Source organism: Pelodiscus sinensis, chromosome 5 (assembly GCF_049634645.1).
Source record: "Pelodiscus sinensis isolate JC-2024 chromosome 5, ASM4963464v1, whole genome shotgun sequence".
NCBI lineage: Eukaryota > Metazoa > Chordata > Testudines > Trionychidae > Pelodiscus > Pelodiscus sinensis.
The window spans coordinates 14073917-14091237 of NC_134715.1; the positions used below are offsets into that span (position 1 = coordinate 14073917).

The following is a 17321-nucleotide window of genomic DNA, read 5'->3' on the forward strand; positions in this document are numbered from 1 at the left end:
CAGAGATTTAAATATCCCACCCTTCATTAGCATAAACATGGCCGCCACGTTTTTTTGGGGGGGGGAAACGGCAGTCTAGACGCGGATCTTTCAAAAATAAAGCCTTTTTCAACAGAGCCTGTATTCGTCAAAAAATGAGGTTTACAGGATCTGTTGAAAAAGGGTTTATTTTTGACAGATCCACGTCTAGATTGCTGTTTTTTTCAAAAAAACTCCGTTTAGAAAAAAAGTGGCAGCCATGTTTATGCTAATGAAGGATATTTGCAGGATATTTAAATCCCTGCTTCATTAGCCACTTCCATGTGCCTAATCTCCATCTCTCTGTTGACAGAGAGGTGTAGTCTAGACATACCCTATGAGTCACCCTTGGTTCAGGGCAGTGCATCTTAGTAGCCAGAGTCTATGTGATTGGGGTTAGTGCCTCACTAGGGGGATTCGGGCCCACCCTGCTCCACCGGGTCCCAACCCCGGGCCTTGTGAGCAGCAGCTCGATCTACCACTCTCTCTCGGCAGGGAATCCGGCCGAAACACACCAAGAGTACCTGGGCGGGAGAGGCTACTCCTGCACCTTCCCTAGGTCACTTCCTACCAGTTCAGCTACATCCCAAGAAGCTGCTAGATCTCCCAGCTCCTCGGCCATAGCTTCTCCCTGGGGCTTCGCTGCGGCTGAGTAGCAGCCTCCTTCTGGCTCTTCCATTCCCTCTGTCTGGAACACAGGCTGTTGTAGCCCCAGAGTTCTGGCCAGAGGTTCTTCCTCTTCACTGGACAGTCCAGACTGAGCTTCTCTCTGGCCTTTTATACTGCCCCAGCACTTGGAGCATCCTCAGTCTGGGAGAAGAGGTGGGACTTCCTCCGCACACAGGGTTTTTACTAGGGATATAATGCTGTAGTCGATTAACCAATTAACCAATAAGCAAAAGCTTATAGGTTAATGCTATAGATTACATGCATTCCCCCCTCACTCCTCCACAGTAAATTTTTTACCCTTGCCGCCACTCTGCATTTAAAGTGTATTAGGAGCGAAGCAGGCAGGCAGCCCAGCTTGCACCAGGTCCAGGAGCTCAGACCCCCCTATAAATAGGGGCTGCTGCCACTCCATGCTGCTGCCTCATTATCAGAGGCAGCAGCACTGGGCAACAGTGTATGAGGGGAGCTGGTTTTTAAACTGGCTCCCTTCGCAGACCAGCTCCTGCCTGGCACCTTGCACTGCTGCCTCTGATACAGTGGCTGCCAGTCCCATCCCCAGAGACTATAGAACAGTCCACTAGCCGTTAAAATGTCATGAGGTTACTCGACTATTCAATTAACCAATATTTAACATCCCTAGTTTGTACCCCTCCTGACATAGTGCAGGGTATGTGCACCTGTCACAGGGCTCAACAGGTAGTGATCAGTGGCTCAATGTCTAGTTAGCAGCCAATATCAAGCAGAGTGCCCCAGAGGTCAGTCCTGGGGGTGGTTTTGTTCAACATCTTCATTAATGATCTGGATGGGGGGATGGATTACACAATCAGCAAGTTTGCAGATGACACTAAGATAGGTTGAGAGGTAGATATGCTGGAGGGCAGGAAAGGGCCCATAGTCCCTAGACAAATTGGAGGATTGGGTGAAAAGAAATCTGATGAGCTTTAACAAGGACAAGCACAGAGTCTGCACTTAGGGCAGAAGAATCCCAAGCATTGTTACAGGCTGGGGACTGACTGGCTAAACAACAGTTCAGCAGAAAATGACCTAGGGTATGTCTACACTACAAAGTTAGTTCGAACTAACGGACGTTAGTTCGAACTAACTTTAATAGGTGCTACACTAGCGCTCCGCTAGTTCGAATTTGAATCGAACTAGCGGAGCACTTAGTTCGAACTAGGTAAACCTCATTTTACGAGGACTAACGCCTAGTTCGAACTAGCTAGTTCGAACTAAGGGCTGTGTAGCCCTTTAGTTCGAACTAGTGGGAGGCTAGCCCTCCCCAGGTTTCCCTGGTGGCCACTCTGGCCAACACCAGGAAAACTCTATGCCCCCCTCCCTGCCCCGGACCCCTTAAAGGGGCACGGGCTGGCTACGGTGCCCGTGCCAGGTGCAAGCCTGCCAGCACCCAGCTAGCAGACCCTGCACCTGGCACGGCACAGAGCCACCCACCCGATGCCCCCCAGCCCACCCCCTCTTGCCGGGACCAGGTTGGCGGCTCCCGGGAGCTTGCCCTGGACCGCAAGAGGCGGGCACCTTCCTGGGCTAGTGCGGACATCGTGGACCTCGTCCACGATCTCTGCACTAGGCACAGGAAAGTGGCCGTCTAGGGCAGGAGAGCTGCCAGCCTGGCCACCCAGGACCAGGTGTGCATGAAAATCAAGGGGGTCCACTGAGACCCCCGACACTGAGCCCTGAGCTTACAATGGCCGTCCTGGGTCAGACCAAAGGTCCATCTAGCCCAGTAGCCTGTCTGCCAACAGCGGCCAACCCTAGGGACCCTGGAGGGGATGGACCGAAGACAATGACCAAGCCATTTGTCTCGTGCCATCCCTCTCCAGCCTTCCACAAACTTTGGGCAGGGACACCACTCCTACCCTCTGGCTAATAGGACTCCATGGACCCAACCTCCATCACTTTATCTCACTTCCCTTTCAACTCTGTTCTAGTTCTAGCCTTCACAGCCTCCTGCAGCAAGGAGTTCCACAGGTTAACTATTTGCTTTGTCAGGAAGAACAACTTTCTCTTACTAGTTTCAAGCCTGCTACCCATTCCTTTCCTTTGGTGTCCTCTAGTCCTTCTTTATGGGAACTCAGGAAGAACTTTTCTGAATGCACCCTCTCCACCCAACCCCTGCTTTTAGAGACCTCTATCCTGTCCCCCCTCCATCTCCTCTTTTCTAAGCTGAACAGTCCCAGTCTCTGTAGCCTCTCTTCATCTGGGACCTGTTCCCAACCCCTGATCATGTTAGTTGCCCTCCCCTCTCCCAGCCTTTCTCTTCCCCTCTCCCACCTCCTTTTCCCAGTCTCCCCCAGTTTTTTTCAATAAAGACAGAGTCAATGTTGGAAGAAACATTATCTTTATTTTGTACATCAATAAGAAGGGGGGCTAGGGAAGGGTAAGTGGAAGGAAGTGAGGGAGGAATGGGGTACGAGCCCCCGATGGGGAGGACTGGGCTGGCTCTGCGGGCTTCTGGGGGTGGAAGCTCTCCTGCAGCCCCCCAATTACTCCCTCTCCCCAGATGGCAGCCTGCGGCAAGTGCAGCCGGGCTGATGGCCGAGTGGTGTGATGTGCCCAGTGTGGGCACTCAGGGCACTCCAAGCCAGAACTTCTTTGCAAGCGGGGCACCCCTTAGAACTGTGTGTCCGGGGTGGGGGTCGGGACCCTTTAAGCGCAGCCCTCGGCTAGCCTGACACAGTATCTCCATGCTCTAAGTCCTCCTTTTATGCCCTGCCGGCACTGCTTCCGGCCATCCTTAAGCCCTGTTCAGAGTCCACTCAATGTGGACTTACTAGTTCGAACTAGCAAAACGCTAGTTCGAACTAGTTTTTAGTTCTAGATGCGTTAGTTCGAACTAGCTTAGTTCGAATTAACTAATTCGAACTAAGTTAGTTCGAACTAGCGCTGTAGTGTAGACATACCCCTAGGGATTACAGTGGATCAGAAGCTGAATACGAGTAAAAAGTGTGCCCTTGTAGCCAAGAAGACTAATGGCATATTGGGATGCATTAGTAAGAGCAGTAAGAGCATTGTCAGCAGATAGATGAAAGCGATTATTCCCTTCTCTGGAGTATTGTATCCAGTTTTGAGCCCCCAATTACAGAAACGCATTGAAGACAGTCCAGCAAAGGGCAACAAAAATTATTAGGCGGCTGGAGAACATGACTTATGAGGAGAGGCTGAGAGAACTGGTCTTATTTAGTCTGCAGAAGAACTAAAGGTGGTGGTGGGGACTTGATGGCAGCCTTCAGCTACCTGAAGGGGAGCGCCAAAAGTGATGGAACCAGGCTATTCTCAGTGGTGGCAGATGACAAAACAAGAAGCAATGGTCTCAAGTAGGAGAAGTCTAGGTTGTACATTAGGAAAATCTATTTCACTAGGTGGGTGGTGAAGCACTGGAATGGGTTCCCTAGGGAGGTGGTGGACCTCCTTAGAGGTTTTTAAGACCAGGTTTGACAAAGCCCTGGCTGGTGTGATTTGGGGTTGATTGTGCTTTGAAGAGGGGGTTGAAATAGATGACTTTCTGGGGTCTCTTCCAGCTCTAATCTTCTCTGAGTGAGTCTATGCTGTGAGTGTGTACCTAGGCCTGTGATGGGCATGCGCTCAGAGCAGCTGGCCCTTCTTACTACTTGCACTGCTAAGACTGAATTCTCATTTTAGTGATCTCACATTTAGTGATTTAGAGCTGGGAATTACACCCCAGCTCAGAGTGTAAATGTAGCTGTAGAGCCTGATTTCTAGGACTGGTGAAAGCTGAAAACTTTAATTCTTCTCCAAGGGCTCTGCACCTCTGATAATCAGTTTCTTTACCTCACTGCCTCTTTTTTCTTATGTGATGTGGAGTTAATACGTACTTTTGTCCTATTGTGAGGCTTCATTAATATTTGTGAGTCTCTTTGAAGATGAAAAGTATTCCACAAGTATTTACAGAACATTGATTTAATTATAGGTATATGGAGAAATATAATTAAAGTATATTTTCTATGTTGGGATTGCAGATGATACCACTAGAGTGCCCCTAGGAACTGAAGGTGGATATATCAATGCCAGCTTCATTAGAATGCCAGTGGGAAATGATGAATTTGTCTACATTGCATGTCAAGGACCACTCCCAACGACAGTAGCGGATTTCTGGCAAATGACTTGGGAACAAAAGTGTACTGTAATAGCCATGATGACCCAGGAAGTAGAAGGAGAAAAGATAAAATGCCAGCGCTATTGGCCAGATGTACTTGGCAAAACTATCGTGGTAAATGATAGACTTCGACTGGCCCTTGTGAGACTGCAGCAGCTGAAAAGCTTTGTCATTAGAGTGCTGGAGCTAGAAGATATTCAAGTAAGTGAATCCAGTCATTCAACACTTTGTGGGTTTGGAGGGAATTAGGTAGGGTTTTGTGGGAGTTTCTGGGATTTTTGTTTTGTTCTGTTCTGTTTTGTTCGGCTTTGATCCCCTCAGTCCAGCCACAGCTGGTCTAAATTACCCCATTCTGGAAAAACACAGGATTAATCTTCTTTGAAATCCTTTTTGTCCTTATTTTTTCTGACTGTTATGATTTTGCTTCCTCCATGTGACAATTTCAGTGAGTGGCTTCTTCCACTACTGGAATAAAATTCTGCATCAGCTAGCATAGATGCTGGAACAAGTCGTTCTGAGGGTGCTGCTGCGCCCCCTGGCTTGGAGTGGTTTCAGTTATGTCCGGGATTTACAGTTTGGTTCTATAGCTCTCAGCACTGCCACTATGCAAATACTTCCAGCTCCCTGCTGTAAGGTAGCTGGAGAGCTTTTTCAGCAGATAACAGTTATGCACTGTTCAAGCACATCACCTCACAGTGCTAAAATGCCCCTTTCTTTTTCGAGTGGTTGCTCATGTCCATTCGAAGTAGGTGTGCGCACCGCGTGCACCGTGTCTTCCAGAGCGTTTTCCCTAGCGGTACCCGTAGCGCCGGCAGGGCGCCCCCTGGAGTGGCACCGCAATGGCGGGGCATAAGTACCCCTGCCGGCGCTGCCCCACCTCAGTTCCTTCTTACCGCCGTGACGGTCGTTGGAGCGTCTCTATCTCTCTCTTAGTTAGCTAATGGTTCCCGTTCTCACATTTGTCTGTAAATAGTTCTTGTAGTTAGATAGTTAGGTCCTTTGTTTTGTTCCTTCCCCCTTGGGGATAAGGAATTCCAGGGCCGCAAGGCTTCAAGACATGCGCTGACTGCGGGAAGTTTATGCCCAGGGGCGACCCACACGACAGTTGCCTTAAGTGTTTGGGTGAGGCTCATCTGGCAATTGCCTGTAAGTCCTTTAAGCCCCGCACGAGAAAAGAAAGGGTTTCCCGTCTGAAGCTTCTCCTCATGGAGACAGCGCTTCAACTAGTGCCGCCGGAGCAACCTACGGTGCGCAGCGCACTGGCTTCCACGCGGGAGGCTCCACACCGGCACCGTGCGTCGGCGTCGAGGTCTCGGCACCGGTCTCACTCTCCTCCATCCAAGAGGGCGAAGAAGTCCCGCGGAAGGTCCCCTTCAAAGAAGTCAACTTCGATCGGGCACCGCGGCGCGGGCTCACCGGTGCACACATCTCCTGCGGCGCACCGCCGGTGCCAAGGAGGCCTCGATAGTCCTGGTCGCCTACCTTCACACCGCCAATCCACGCCGGACACGTTTGAAGCGGCGCAGGACCTTATTAGCCTCACGACCTCCCCTCCATCGTCGGTTGACTCGGAAGGGTCGAGATCACCCTCGCCGGAGGCTCAGCTAGCTACGACTTCGCCCCGCATGGCCCAGGTCGGCATGCTAAGGCGGCTTACGCGTCAGGACCACCCCATGTGGGGTCAGTACCGATCGCTGCTACGGCACCCTTCTCGACGCCGAGTTGTCAGTCTCAGGTAGCTTCGAGCCGTGCTCGAACTTCGCTGCAGCTGAGCTCCCTGCCAGCCCCCCGACTGATGGTACCGGTACCGTATCTCCGTAGCCATGTGGCGTCCACTCAGGCACCTCTCTTCTCCATGGCGGACACCCAAGAGCCGGCATCCGTCTCCATGCCTTCATTGGCACCGGCATCGACGCAGTGATCTCTTCCGGCGCTGGGCCTGGGGACCCCGGTGCCGCAACCGCCGGCCACAACTCAACCGGCACCGGGCCTGAGCACCCCTGTGCCGCAACCAATGGCGGCAACTCAACCGGCACCGAGCCTGAGCACCTCGGTGCCGTAACTGCTGGCGTCTCAACCGGCACCGGGCCTGGGCACCCCGGTACCGCAACTGCTGGCGTCTCAACCGGCACCGGGCCTGGGCACCCCGGTGCCGCATCTGCTGGCGACTCAACCGGCACCGGGCCTGGGCACCCCGGTGCCGCATCTGCTGGTGACTCAACCGGCACCGGGCCTGGGCACCCCGGTGCCGCAGCTGGCTACCTCGCATCCGGTACCGCAACTGGGTTCAGCAGCTTTCTCGGCACCGGGTCTGGGTCCCCCAGTGCCGCAACTGACAACAAGCCTTCTGGCACCGGGCATGGGTCCCCTGGTGCCGCAGATTGCCCAGCCCCGCCGTACTCATGCGGGCAAGCCTGAATCCATGGCTAAGTTTGCCCCGCATTCCTCCTCGGCTCCACCCTGGCCGGAGTCCGATTACTCGTCGGACTCAGACGCCACCTCCATCCGATCGGGGTCCTCGGGAGCATCCTCGGCCCACAGGTCCAGGTCCAGACATCGGCGGGACCACACTCAGCAAACGTGGCCCCCGCATCCGCAGTGGCCTTTTTGGACCCCCTGGGCCTACCATCAGTGGCAAGGTCAGCTGCCCCCCTCTTTGGGGTCGGAGGCTTCAGGGCACCGTTCCCAACCATTGGCGTGCCTGTCCCGGGCCCCTCCTTCCCCACTTCGGGCGCCGCAACCCGATCCAGCAGCGCAGGCATCGGCACCGGAGGCGGACCCATCGGGGGCACAAGTTGCCCAACCGGCACCGCAGTTGGCAACAACCACTCCTGTGCCAATTCAGGAATCATCGTCGTCGTCGTCGTTGTCGTCTCTGGACAAGGCACTAGCAGACCCGGCACCAAGTCTGCCTTCCATGGATGCCCGTACGCACCAGGATCTGCTGCGGCGCATGGTTTCCAACCTGGCCGTTCCGGCGGAACCTGTCATTGAGGACACGGATCCAATGGTGAACATCCTCACGGAGGATGCGCCTACGCAGTTGGCCTTACCGCTTAACAAAACGGTGTCCAAAATTACTAATGCCCTGTGGCAAACGCCGGCGACCTTGACCCCTACCTTAAAAGGGGTCGAGAAGCGTTATTACGTCCCGCACTCGGGGCATGAATACCTGTATTCACAGCCCATCCCAGGGTCCTTGGTCGTGCAGGCCGCGGCCCAAAAGGAAAGGCTCCCTCAGCCCGGTCCTTCTCCAAAGGCAAGAGAGCCTAAGCAGCTGGATTTGATGGGCCGTAAGGTTTACGCCACAGGGGCACTACAACTCCGCATCGCTAATCAGCAGGCGATGCTAAGTCGGTATGCTTTTAATACCTGGCAGGCCGTCAAAAAGTTCAGAGACAGACTCCCAGTGGAGGACTGTCAGGAGTTCGCGGCCATTGCCTCGGAGGGTAAAGTCATTGCATGAACCGCTCTCCAGGCGTCATTGGACACCGTTGATTCAGCAGCCCGCACTATGGCGACTGGTGTCGTTATGCGTCTCGGGGCATGGCTCCACGTCTCGGGAATTCCCCCGGATGTGCAACATACGATCCAGGACTTGCCCTTCGAAGGCAAAACTCTGTTCTCGGAGCACAGTGACTCTAGGCTCCATACCCTAAAGGACACAAGGTCCACCTTAAAGTCCTTGGGCATCCACACGCCGGCCCCGCAGCGTCGGCAGCTACCCTATAGGCAGCAAGGGAGAGTGCAGCCCCAGGTCCCCCGTGGAGATTACTGGAGGCGCTGCTCCCGGGCCTCCGGTGGAGGTTCCGGGGCGGCTGCGCACCCCCAGGGGGCTAGGGGTCGACGTCATCACCCCAGGACGGATACCCAGCGGGGAGGTCCCCACGGTCCTTTCCATCAGGGCAAGCCCCAATTTTGACGCCCTTTTTGAGAGTCCCATATCAGTCTCCCATCCTGGCCCCCCGTTTGGGGCCAGGCTATCCCTTTTTGCCCATGAATAGGCTCTAATCACATCGGATGCCTGGGTTCTGAACATAGTAAATGGAGGCTATACTATCCCATTCCTGGGCCCATCACCTTCAAAACCCCCTTCTCCGTCCTTAGTAAGGGACACCCCTCACGAACACATCCTGTGCCAGGAGGTGTCTGTGCTCCTCGGAAAAGGGGCAATAGAGGAGGTTCCTCCGCATCTGCGAGGAAGGGGATTCTACTCCCGTTATTTTGTTGTCCCCAAACCGAAGGGAGGAGTCCGTCCCATCTTGGACCTCCGAAATTTAAACAAGGCGGTCATAAAACACTGGTTCAGAATGGTGACCTTGGCCTCGGTCATCCCAGTGCTACAGTTAGGAGACTGGTATGCAACTTTCGACCTCAAGGACGCATACTTCCACGTGGCGAGCAGGCCCAGCCACAGGAGGTTCCTCAGGTTTATGGTGGGCCAGTACCATTTTCGGTTTACGGTGCTCCCTTTTGGTTTATGTACGGCACCAAGGATGTTCACAAAATGTATGGCGGTGGTTGCCACATTTCTCCGCAAACAAGGGGTGCACGTGTTCCCGTACCTCAACGATTGGCTGATCCGAGGTCGCTCGTACGAGCAGGTAGAAGCTCACGTGGCACTCACAAGAGCCCTCTTCCTAAAGCTAGGGCTCATGATAAACGACGAAAAGTCATCCCTGACCCCCTCCCAGCGGATAGAATTCGTGGGAGCCCTCCTTGACGCAAGGGTGGCAAGAGCGTTCTTGCCCAAGAGCAGGTTCCTCTCCATAGTGGAGCTGCTTTCAGGGTTAATCCGCTCCCCTATCACGACCCCTCGGGTCTGCTCCAGGCTCCTGGGCCATATGGCGGCATGCATGTACACAGTGCGCCATGCCAGAATGAGAATGAGACCCCTGCAGGCGTGGTTGGCACAGGCCTTCAGCCAATCCAGGGGTCTTTGTGACTCCATAATCACAGTGCCCCCAGAAATTCTGGACTCCCTTCTATGGTGGACCCAGGAAACTGTGTTCCTTTCAATGCCCCTCCCCCCTCTCTTACGCTGGTCACCGATGCATCCGACCTGGGCTGGGGAGCACACCTGGGGCAGCACAGGACTCAAGGCCTCTGGTCCCCCTCCGAACGAACCCTGCACGTAAACGTCTGGGAATTGCGGGTGGTGAGGAGAGCCTGCGAAGCCTTCCTGCCAAGGCTCTCTCACCGCTCGATCCTGGTTCGTATGGACAACACAGCAGCGGTATTTTATCTCAACAAGCAGGGTGGGGCACGGTCACCTCCCCTCTGCAAAGAGGCCCTGCAACTCTGGCACCTGTGTGTGAGGCACGATATCACGCCACAGGCGGAATACCTCCCGGGGTGCAAAAACCTGCTAGCAGGCACGCTGAGCAGATCCTTTGGAGCCCACGAGTGGTCACTCAAGGACTCTGTTCTGTGTCAGGTTTTCCGCAGGTGGGGTTATCCCCTCCTAGACCTGTTTGCCTCGGCACACAATGCCAAGTGCCGGAGCTACTGTTCCCTGCTGGGGCTGGGGAAATATTCCCTGGGGGATGCCCTGACGGCTGTGTGGCCAGAGGGCATTCTCTATGCTTTTCCCCTGTTCCCCCTAATTTCCAGAGTGTTGACCAGAGCAAGGACATTTCGGTCCACGATCATTCTCATAGCCCCCAAGTGGCCCAGGCAATTCTGGTTCCCCATCCTAGTGGACATGCTTACCCAAGACCCAATAGCACTCCCTCCAGTCCAGGACCTGCTAACTCAGCCTTGGGACAAGGGGACCATGGTTCACCCGGATCTCAGGTCTCTCCACCTAACGGCCTGGTTTATCCGTGGTTGAACCAACCTGAAAAGGAATGTTCCCAGGAGGGGTTCAGATGGTGCTCCTCAGTAGCAGGAAACCCTCTACTAGACGGTCGTACGCTGCCAAGTGGCGGCGCTTCTCGTCTTGGGCGTCACGGAGAGGAATACACCCGCCCTTGGCTCCTATTCTGACTATCCTTGACTATCTTTTCCAGCTTCGGTCTAGTGGCCTGTCCTTTTCCTCTATCAAAGTCCATGTGGCATCTCTCTCCACCTTCCATGCTGGTACGACAGGAGTTTCCCTCTTTTCTAACCCGGTGGTTAAATGGTTTCTTACTGGTTTAGAAAAATTGTATCCCTCGGTGAGGGCCCCGCTTCCCACCTGGGACCTCAATGTGGTCCTCCACAGGCTTATGTTACCCCCCTTTGAACCACTGGCCACGTGTTCACTGAAGCACCTCTCGTTAAAGGTTGCTTTCATCGTGGCCATTACATCGGCTCGAAGGGTTTCGGAGTTAAGGGTGCTAACTGTCGACCCGCCCTACCTTGTTTTCTCACATAGCAACGTAAGGCTCCAGCCTCATCCAGCCTTCCTCCCAAAGGTGGTGTCACCGTTCCACCTGTCCCAGGAAATTTATCTCCCGGTTTTTTTCCCGAAACCTCACGCCTCCCCTAAGGAGCGGGTGCTTCACTCCCTGGACACTAAGCGGGCGCTGGCGTTCTACATTGACGGAACCAAGCCATTTCGCAAATCCCAACAATTGTTTGTTATGTTTGGGGAAAGGGTGAAAGGCTCGCCTATATCGACAAAAAAGCTATCAAGATTGGTGGTGCAATGCATCACAGAATGTTATCAACTGGCTGGTAAAACCCCACCCAGGGTAAAGGCACACTCTACCAGGGCGCAGGCGTCCTTGGTAGCTTTTGGTGCTCAGGTACCAATCACGGAAATTTGCAGGGCGGCCACATGGTCTTCCCTTCACACGTTTACGGCACACTATGCGCTAGCACAGCAGGCCAGGGAGGATGCAGGGGTGGGCTCTGCAGTCCTCGAATCTGTAATGTAAATATGTTCTGCTGTCATTGTTGTTAATATGTGCCTTATCCGTGTTGGATTGTTCGAATAAATTTGTTTATTTGTTCACCTCTCTTCATGACTCTGGTGGTATGACTGCTCCGACCCCTCCTCCCTGGGGTTAGCTTGGTAGTCACCTACTTCGAATGGACATGAGCAACTACTCGAAGAAGAAAAGAACGGTTACTTACCTGTAACTGTTGTTCTTCGAGATGTGTTGCTCATGTCTATTCGACTCCCACCCCACCTCCCCTTCGTCGGAGTGTCCGGCAAGAAGGAACTGAGGTGGGGCAGCGCCGGCAGGGGTACTTATGCCCCGCCATGGCAGCGCCACTCCAGGGGGCGCCCTGCTGGCGCTATGGGTACTGCTAGGGAAAACGCTCCGGAAGACGCGGTGCACGCGGTGCGCACACCTACTTTGAATGGACATGAGCAACACATCTCGAAGAACAACAGTTACAGGTAGGTAATTGTTCTTTTCTCTCCTATATGTCTAGACTACATCCCTCTTTTGAGTGATGTAAATTAGACATCGAAATTGCAAATGAAGCCAGGATTTAAATTTCCCAAGCTTCATTTGCATAATCGCGTCATGGCATTTTTTCGAAATACACTATTTCGAAAAACACTATTTTGAAAGTGAAACTGCGGTCTAGACATGGTTCTTTCGAAAAGAAAAGCCTTTTTCGAAAGATCCTGTACTCAAAAAATGCAGCTAGGACAATAAAAATAAACTGGCCTCTTTCACTTTTATACATAGTCCTTGTCCTTTTGTTCTCACAGTCAGATATGCTCCAGGCTTTCTTCCCACAAACAATTCAAACAAATTTCCACTTCTATTCATGTAAAACATTGTAAATACTGTTCTGTTTACAAAACGTAAAGTTTGGGTCACAATTTATTAGCAAGTCTCCTTTTATAGTAAGCTGTTTGTTCACTGAATGGTCTTAGGCAAGTCTTACAGGTTCTGTCAGTCGCACTGTCATGTCTGTATATATTTGTTCTGTCTCTTTTAAAACCTTAGACTGGTGAATTACGACATGTTTCTCATCTGAATTTCACTGCCTGGCCAGACCATGGCACACCATCTCAACCAGACAACCTGCTCACTTTCATCTCCTACATGAGGCACGTTCATAAATCGGGGCCTATCATCACTCATTGCAGTGCAGGCATTGGACGTTCAGGAACACTTATTTGTATTGATGTGGTTCTAGGATTAATCAGCAAGGATCTTGATGTGAGTACCCGGAGGACAGATTGAGCTGTGCTTTTGACGAAGTGAACTGTGAGCCACAGGAGCTATTAGGTTATTTTTCTAATTTGCAAATATTTTGACTCAAGGACTCTGGTTATACCTTAACCTTGGTAACCTGGTATGAAACAGCATGAACTATGAAAACCAGAAATAATGAGCATAAGAAAAAAACCTAAAAACAGCTGATGTCCCTGTGTTTCATAACCTAACTTTCAGCCCAAGTCACAAATTCCAAGAGCTGTCTGTGCAGCTATTTTTAGAGTATGAGCCCGTGTAACCCAAGTCTTGTCAATGGGGATAGGAAACTGACCACTGTGGGCTCCAAAACACTGTGTAGATGTATCTTTATAGGCTTAGAAGGGTAAGATTTTTATCTGTAAATTTTGCTACATTTCAGTTTCACAGTACACTCATGAACAAGCAAAAAAATAACTTCCATGGATATTGGTAGAAATTTACAGATAAGCAAAGCAAAAAAACTGCTGGTTCAGAACTTTTAGAGTGTGTATAATATTTACTTGGTATATTTTGGCATGTGATGTTGACAATTTGTGGTTATAAACCTTTAGCTTTTTGAATCTCAATATGTGTTGTCATTAAATAACTTTTCTGATACTACCACCTAACTTCCTCTGATTGAATTTAAATCAATAAAAATGAAAAAAATATTTTAAGGCCCATAATTTTTCACAACTGTGAAAATGTAAATAGATCATTTTAAAAGCTTAAAAATAAACATTGATATCATACATCAAAATGATAAAAAAATAAAAATATAAATCTATCACGCCAAGTTATTTAATGAATATAATAATTGTTTATGGTAAATGAATTAAGTATTCACATTTCTTCTTAACAGTGTTTTTATAAAATGTGCTTTAGTCAACATTAAACTATCTAATACTCAGGTTTCTAAGAAGCTCCCTGATTTTTCTTCCAAAGATTTGGTCTCTTTGAACACAGTACGCTATGACATTCATAATTCAATTAAAGCAACTATTTAAAACAGAAAGGATGCATTTGGCCATTTTGTGGCAGTTATGTGACAGCAAAGGTGAAAGTAAGCCAGGGCGCCCTGGTGCAGTACACTGGTAGATTGGCCAACTGCGGGCCAGGCTTTGGATGCTGCCAGCCACAGTGCATGCAGGTTTCAGTCCTAGGACTCAGCTGGCCAGGCAGTGCAGTCCCCGCCACTCCAGTGCTTAAGGCGTGGGCAGCATGGTCCATATCTCTGCAGCCAGCTCCAATGTTTGGGTGGCCAAAGATCATGGTCCCTGCTGCCCCAGGGATCTGCTGGTTACACTCTCACTCCCAAACTTCCTCTCCCCCCCCCCCACCCTGCCATCACCAACCTCCTGTCCTAAGCCTCCACCAACTCTCTGCCATGATTTCTACACCCCCACACAGCTGCCCCAAGCTCTCCATCCCTACCTTGACTCCTGCATCCCCTGCTTAAGAGCCCCCCACACCTCTGAACTACCTTCCCTGACTCCTACAATTTCCACATTACCAGCCTCCTGCCCTGAACTCCACCACACCAGCACCAACCCCCTGTCACAAGCTCCCCACACTCCATCCAACACTTACATTTCTTATAAGTATTGTCCTATGACTGCTCCCCCCCTTTCTTACCCCTTCAAGAGGTGGGGGTTGCAATAGGATAGTGCCTATAAGAAATGTAAATTACTTTCACCCCGTGTGGCTGCATAATTCCATTAAAGCAAATATTTAGAACAAAAAGCAAATCAGACTGGCCCTTTGGGGGCAGTTATGAGAGTCAACAGCTGTAGAATTCAGTAGTTACCAATCTTTCATCCACACAAAGGAGGCTGTAATAAAGCAAAACCAAAATAGGTCAAACAAAAAACACGACTGTAGCACTTTAAAGACTAACAAGATGGTTTATTAGGTGATGAGCTTTCGTGGGCCAGACCCACTTCCTACATAGTCCTGTTTTTTGTTTCATCTAGACCAGACTAACACGGCTACATATCTATTACTACAGAATAGGTCACTATTTCAACTCCTGTGCCTCAGTCAGTGATGTGGAAAGAGAGCTTTTGAACTTGGGATACCATGCCGTATTTCATAGAGATTTTCTTGACCACAGGAGGACACTGGCAGCCACATTTGAATCTTGTCCCAACTGCCAGTTCATGGAGCAATCATTTTCCTATCATCTAGGTGTAAAGTAAAATGTATTGGCAGCATCTCCGAGCCTCATCCAACAAGGCATGTAAGCACACACATGCTGAATTTGGAGCACTTTCATAGTCTCATGGAAATCAAAGTGGGTGTAAACATGCTGAAAGTTGAGCTCATACTTGAGTGCTATGCTGCATTAAGGGCAGAATGTGCAGCACCCTGCCAGATTGAGCTTTATTAGAATAAAGACTGGGGAATAAACGGGTATGTTGGAGCAGGTAAAATGAAAGGGAAAGGTCAATGACACACTCACAAAGCTCTCACATACAGTATTTATTGCACCTGATACAGGCCATACTGCAAGCTTTCTGCATATGCTCATAATATAGTGGTTTTCCTGGAATTTGACTAATATTGGTCTACTAAACTAGAATGTAAATTGTAAATTCTCTGCTGTTATACAGGACTATTGCTCTGAATATGTGTGGTTTTGTTATAATATCTCACTTGCTGCTACTATCTGTTTGCTTTGGGCAGTTTGACATCTCTGATTTGGTGCGTACAATGCGACTACAGAGACACGGAATGGTTCAGACGGAGGTATGTCTTGGGTTATCAAGTGTTGTTTTAATAAAGATTTTAAACTGAGTTTTGGATCTCTCAAATAAAATGTGATAATCCTATAGATTGCGCTAGATGTCTGTGTTAGGAAACACAGTAGAATAACTCAAGCAAGCAGGAGAGTTTATTACACACACAGTGCTGGCGGAGTGTCACGTCACTTGCTAAGCTCAGTGAACATTGCCAGACCATAGATTACAATTAATTATATAGGATGCTTAATGGGCAGTTCAAGTGATGGGGGAGGGGGTAAGATCCTTGACCCCAGGATAGGTGCTAATTGTGAGGCAAAATAAGAGCAATAATATAAAGTTACATAGTGTTTCCGCCCATAGCTTACATAATACCTTACATCTAGTAAAACAAGTATTTAAACAAAGCAGACATCAATTATCATTTATGTGTTAAGTGGGATATGTCTGTCAGCTTCAAGGAGGTGTCTCTGCCTAGATGTGGTCCATTTGGGGATATGTCTGTCAGCTTCAACAAGGTGCCTCTGCACGGATGTGGTTCATCTGGGGATTAAACAGAGACATTAGGAGTATTTGACAATGGCACATTTGTTCCTAGCACCATTGAATGTGTCATGTCCTGTCTCGCATCCTGGAAAAGCTCTATGATGGCCTTTCTTCCATGGGCTAGGTGGGAGTGGGAGAGGGGTAACCATCATGTACTCTGTTTGTGTGCCAGCTTCAGACTGGAAATTTAGAATAGGGGTTCTTAATAGAATATCATAGCCTGCCTCAGAAATTTTTACCCTACACTTTGTACCCTATAAACTCAACCTTGATGTTGCTGGAGTGAAATCAAATACTAATATAGGGACAGAATTCATAATAACGCATGTAATTTTTGACATGCTTCCCCACATGCAAATACAAGTACATGCAAACAAGTACAAAGTTGTACACATTTTCATATAGTGAACTGTGTTAATGTGGGCTATAAACAATCTGATATAGTCTTATTCTAGAATTATTGAATTAAATTCCATGTTCCATTGTGACTTTTTCTTCAAGTCATTGCTCATGTGCATTCCAATATGTGTGTGTGCATGGTACGTACACAGTCATTGGTAGACATTCCCTACTGGAACCTGTCAGATAGACTGTGGCGCCCCTTGTGTTGATGCATCATGGTGTCATACATATATCCTTGCAGGCCCAACTGCTGCTTCGGTTCCTTCATTTTGCCAGTTCCGATCATTGGAGATTTTGACTTCTTGCTTTGCAAGTAGTTAATCCCTAGCATAGTTGTCTTCAGTTCTTTTTGTAGTGTATATTAGTTGTTTGTTTGAATTACCTTAGAATATTTAGTTTAGGGATGGTTCCACCTCCTATTGTTCATGCTCCTGAGGCATGCAGCAGGCCCAGGGTTTCAAGCAGCATGCAGAGTGTGACAGGCATATGCCCAAAGGGGGTTCCTTACCCCACCTACTTGAAATGTCTCAGAGATAGTTACCTGCTAGATAAGTGCAGTATCTGCAGGGGGAGGGGGTTAAGCTGCAAACTAAAAATTAAAGGGACTTTAATGGGGTTGTGACTCACTGCCACGGCACCTCTTGCTGGTCTCTCTGGGAATTAGGTCTTCAGCCTTGGAGTGCCTTC

General features: G+C 50.0%; 1 protein-coding gene across 15 annotated transcripts in view; it reads left to right on the forward strand.

Annotated features, from left to right (window-relative positions):
- PTPN13 (protein tyrosine phosphatase non-receptor type 13) overlaps positions 1-17321 on the forward strand; it is a 238698-nt gene that overhangs the window by 215416 nt on the left and 5961 nt on the right. For all 15 annotated transcript variants that reach the window (XM_075929542.1, XM_075929544.1, XM_075929547.1 and 12 more), the window contains 3 exons: positions 4683-5020; positions 12715-12930; positions 15631-15693. In XM_075929542.1, the coding sequence (XP_075785657.1) occupies positions 4683-5020; positions 12715-12930; positions 15631-15693 (617 nt within the window). The remainder of the gene's footprint in view (positions 1-4682; positions 5021-12714; positions 12931-15630; positions 15694-17321) is intronic.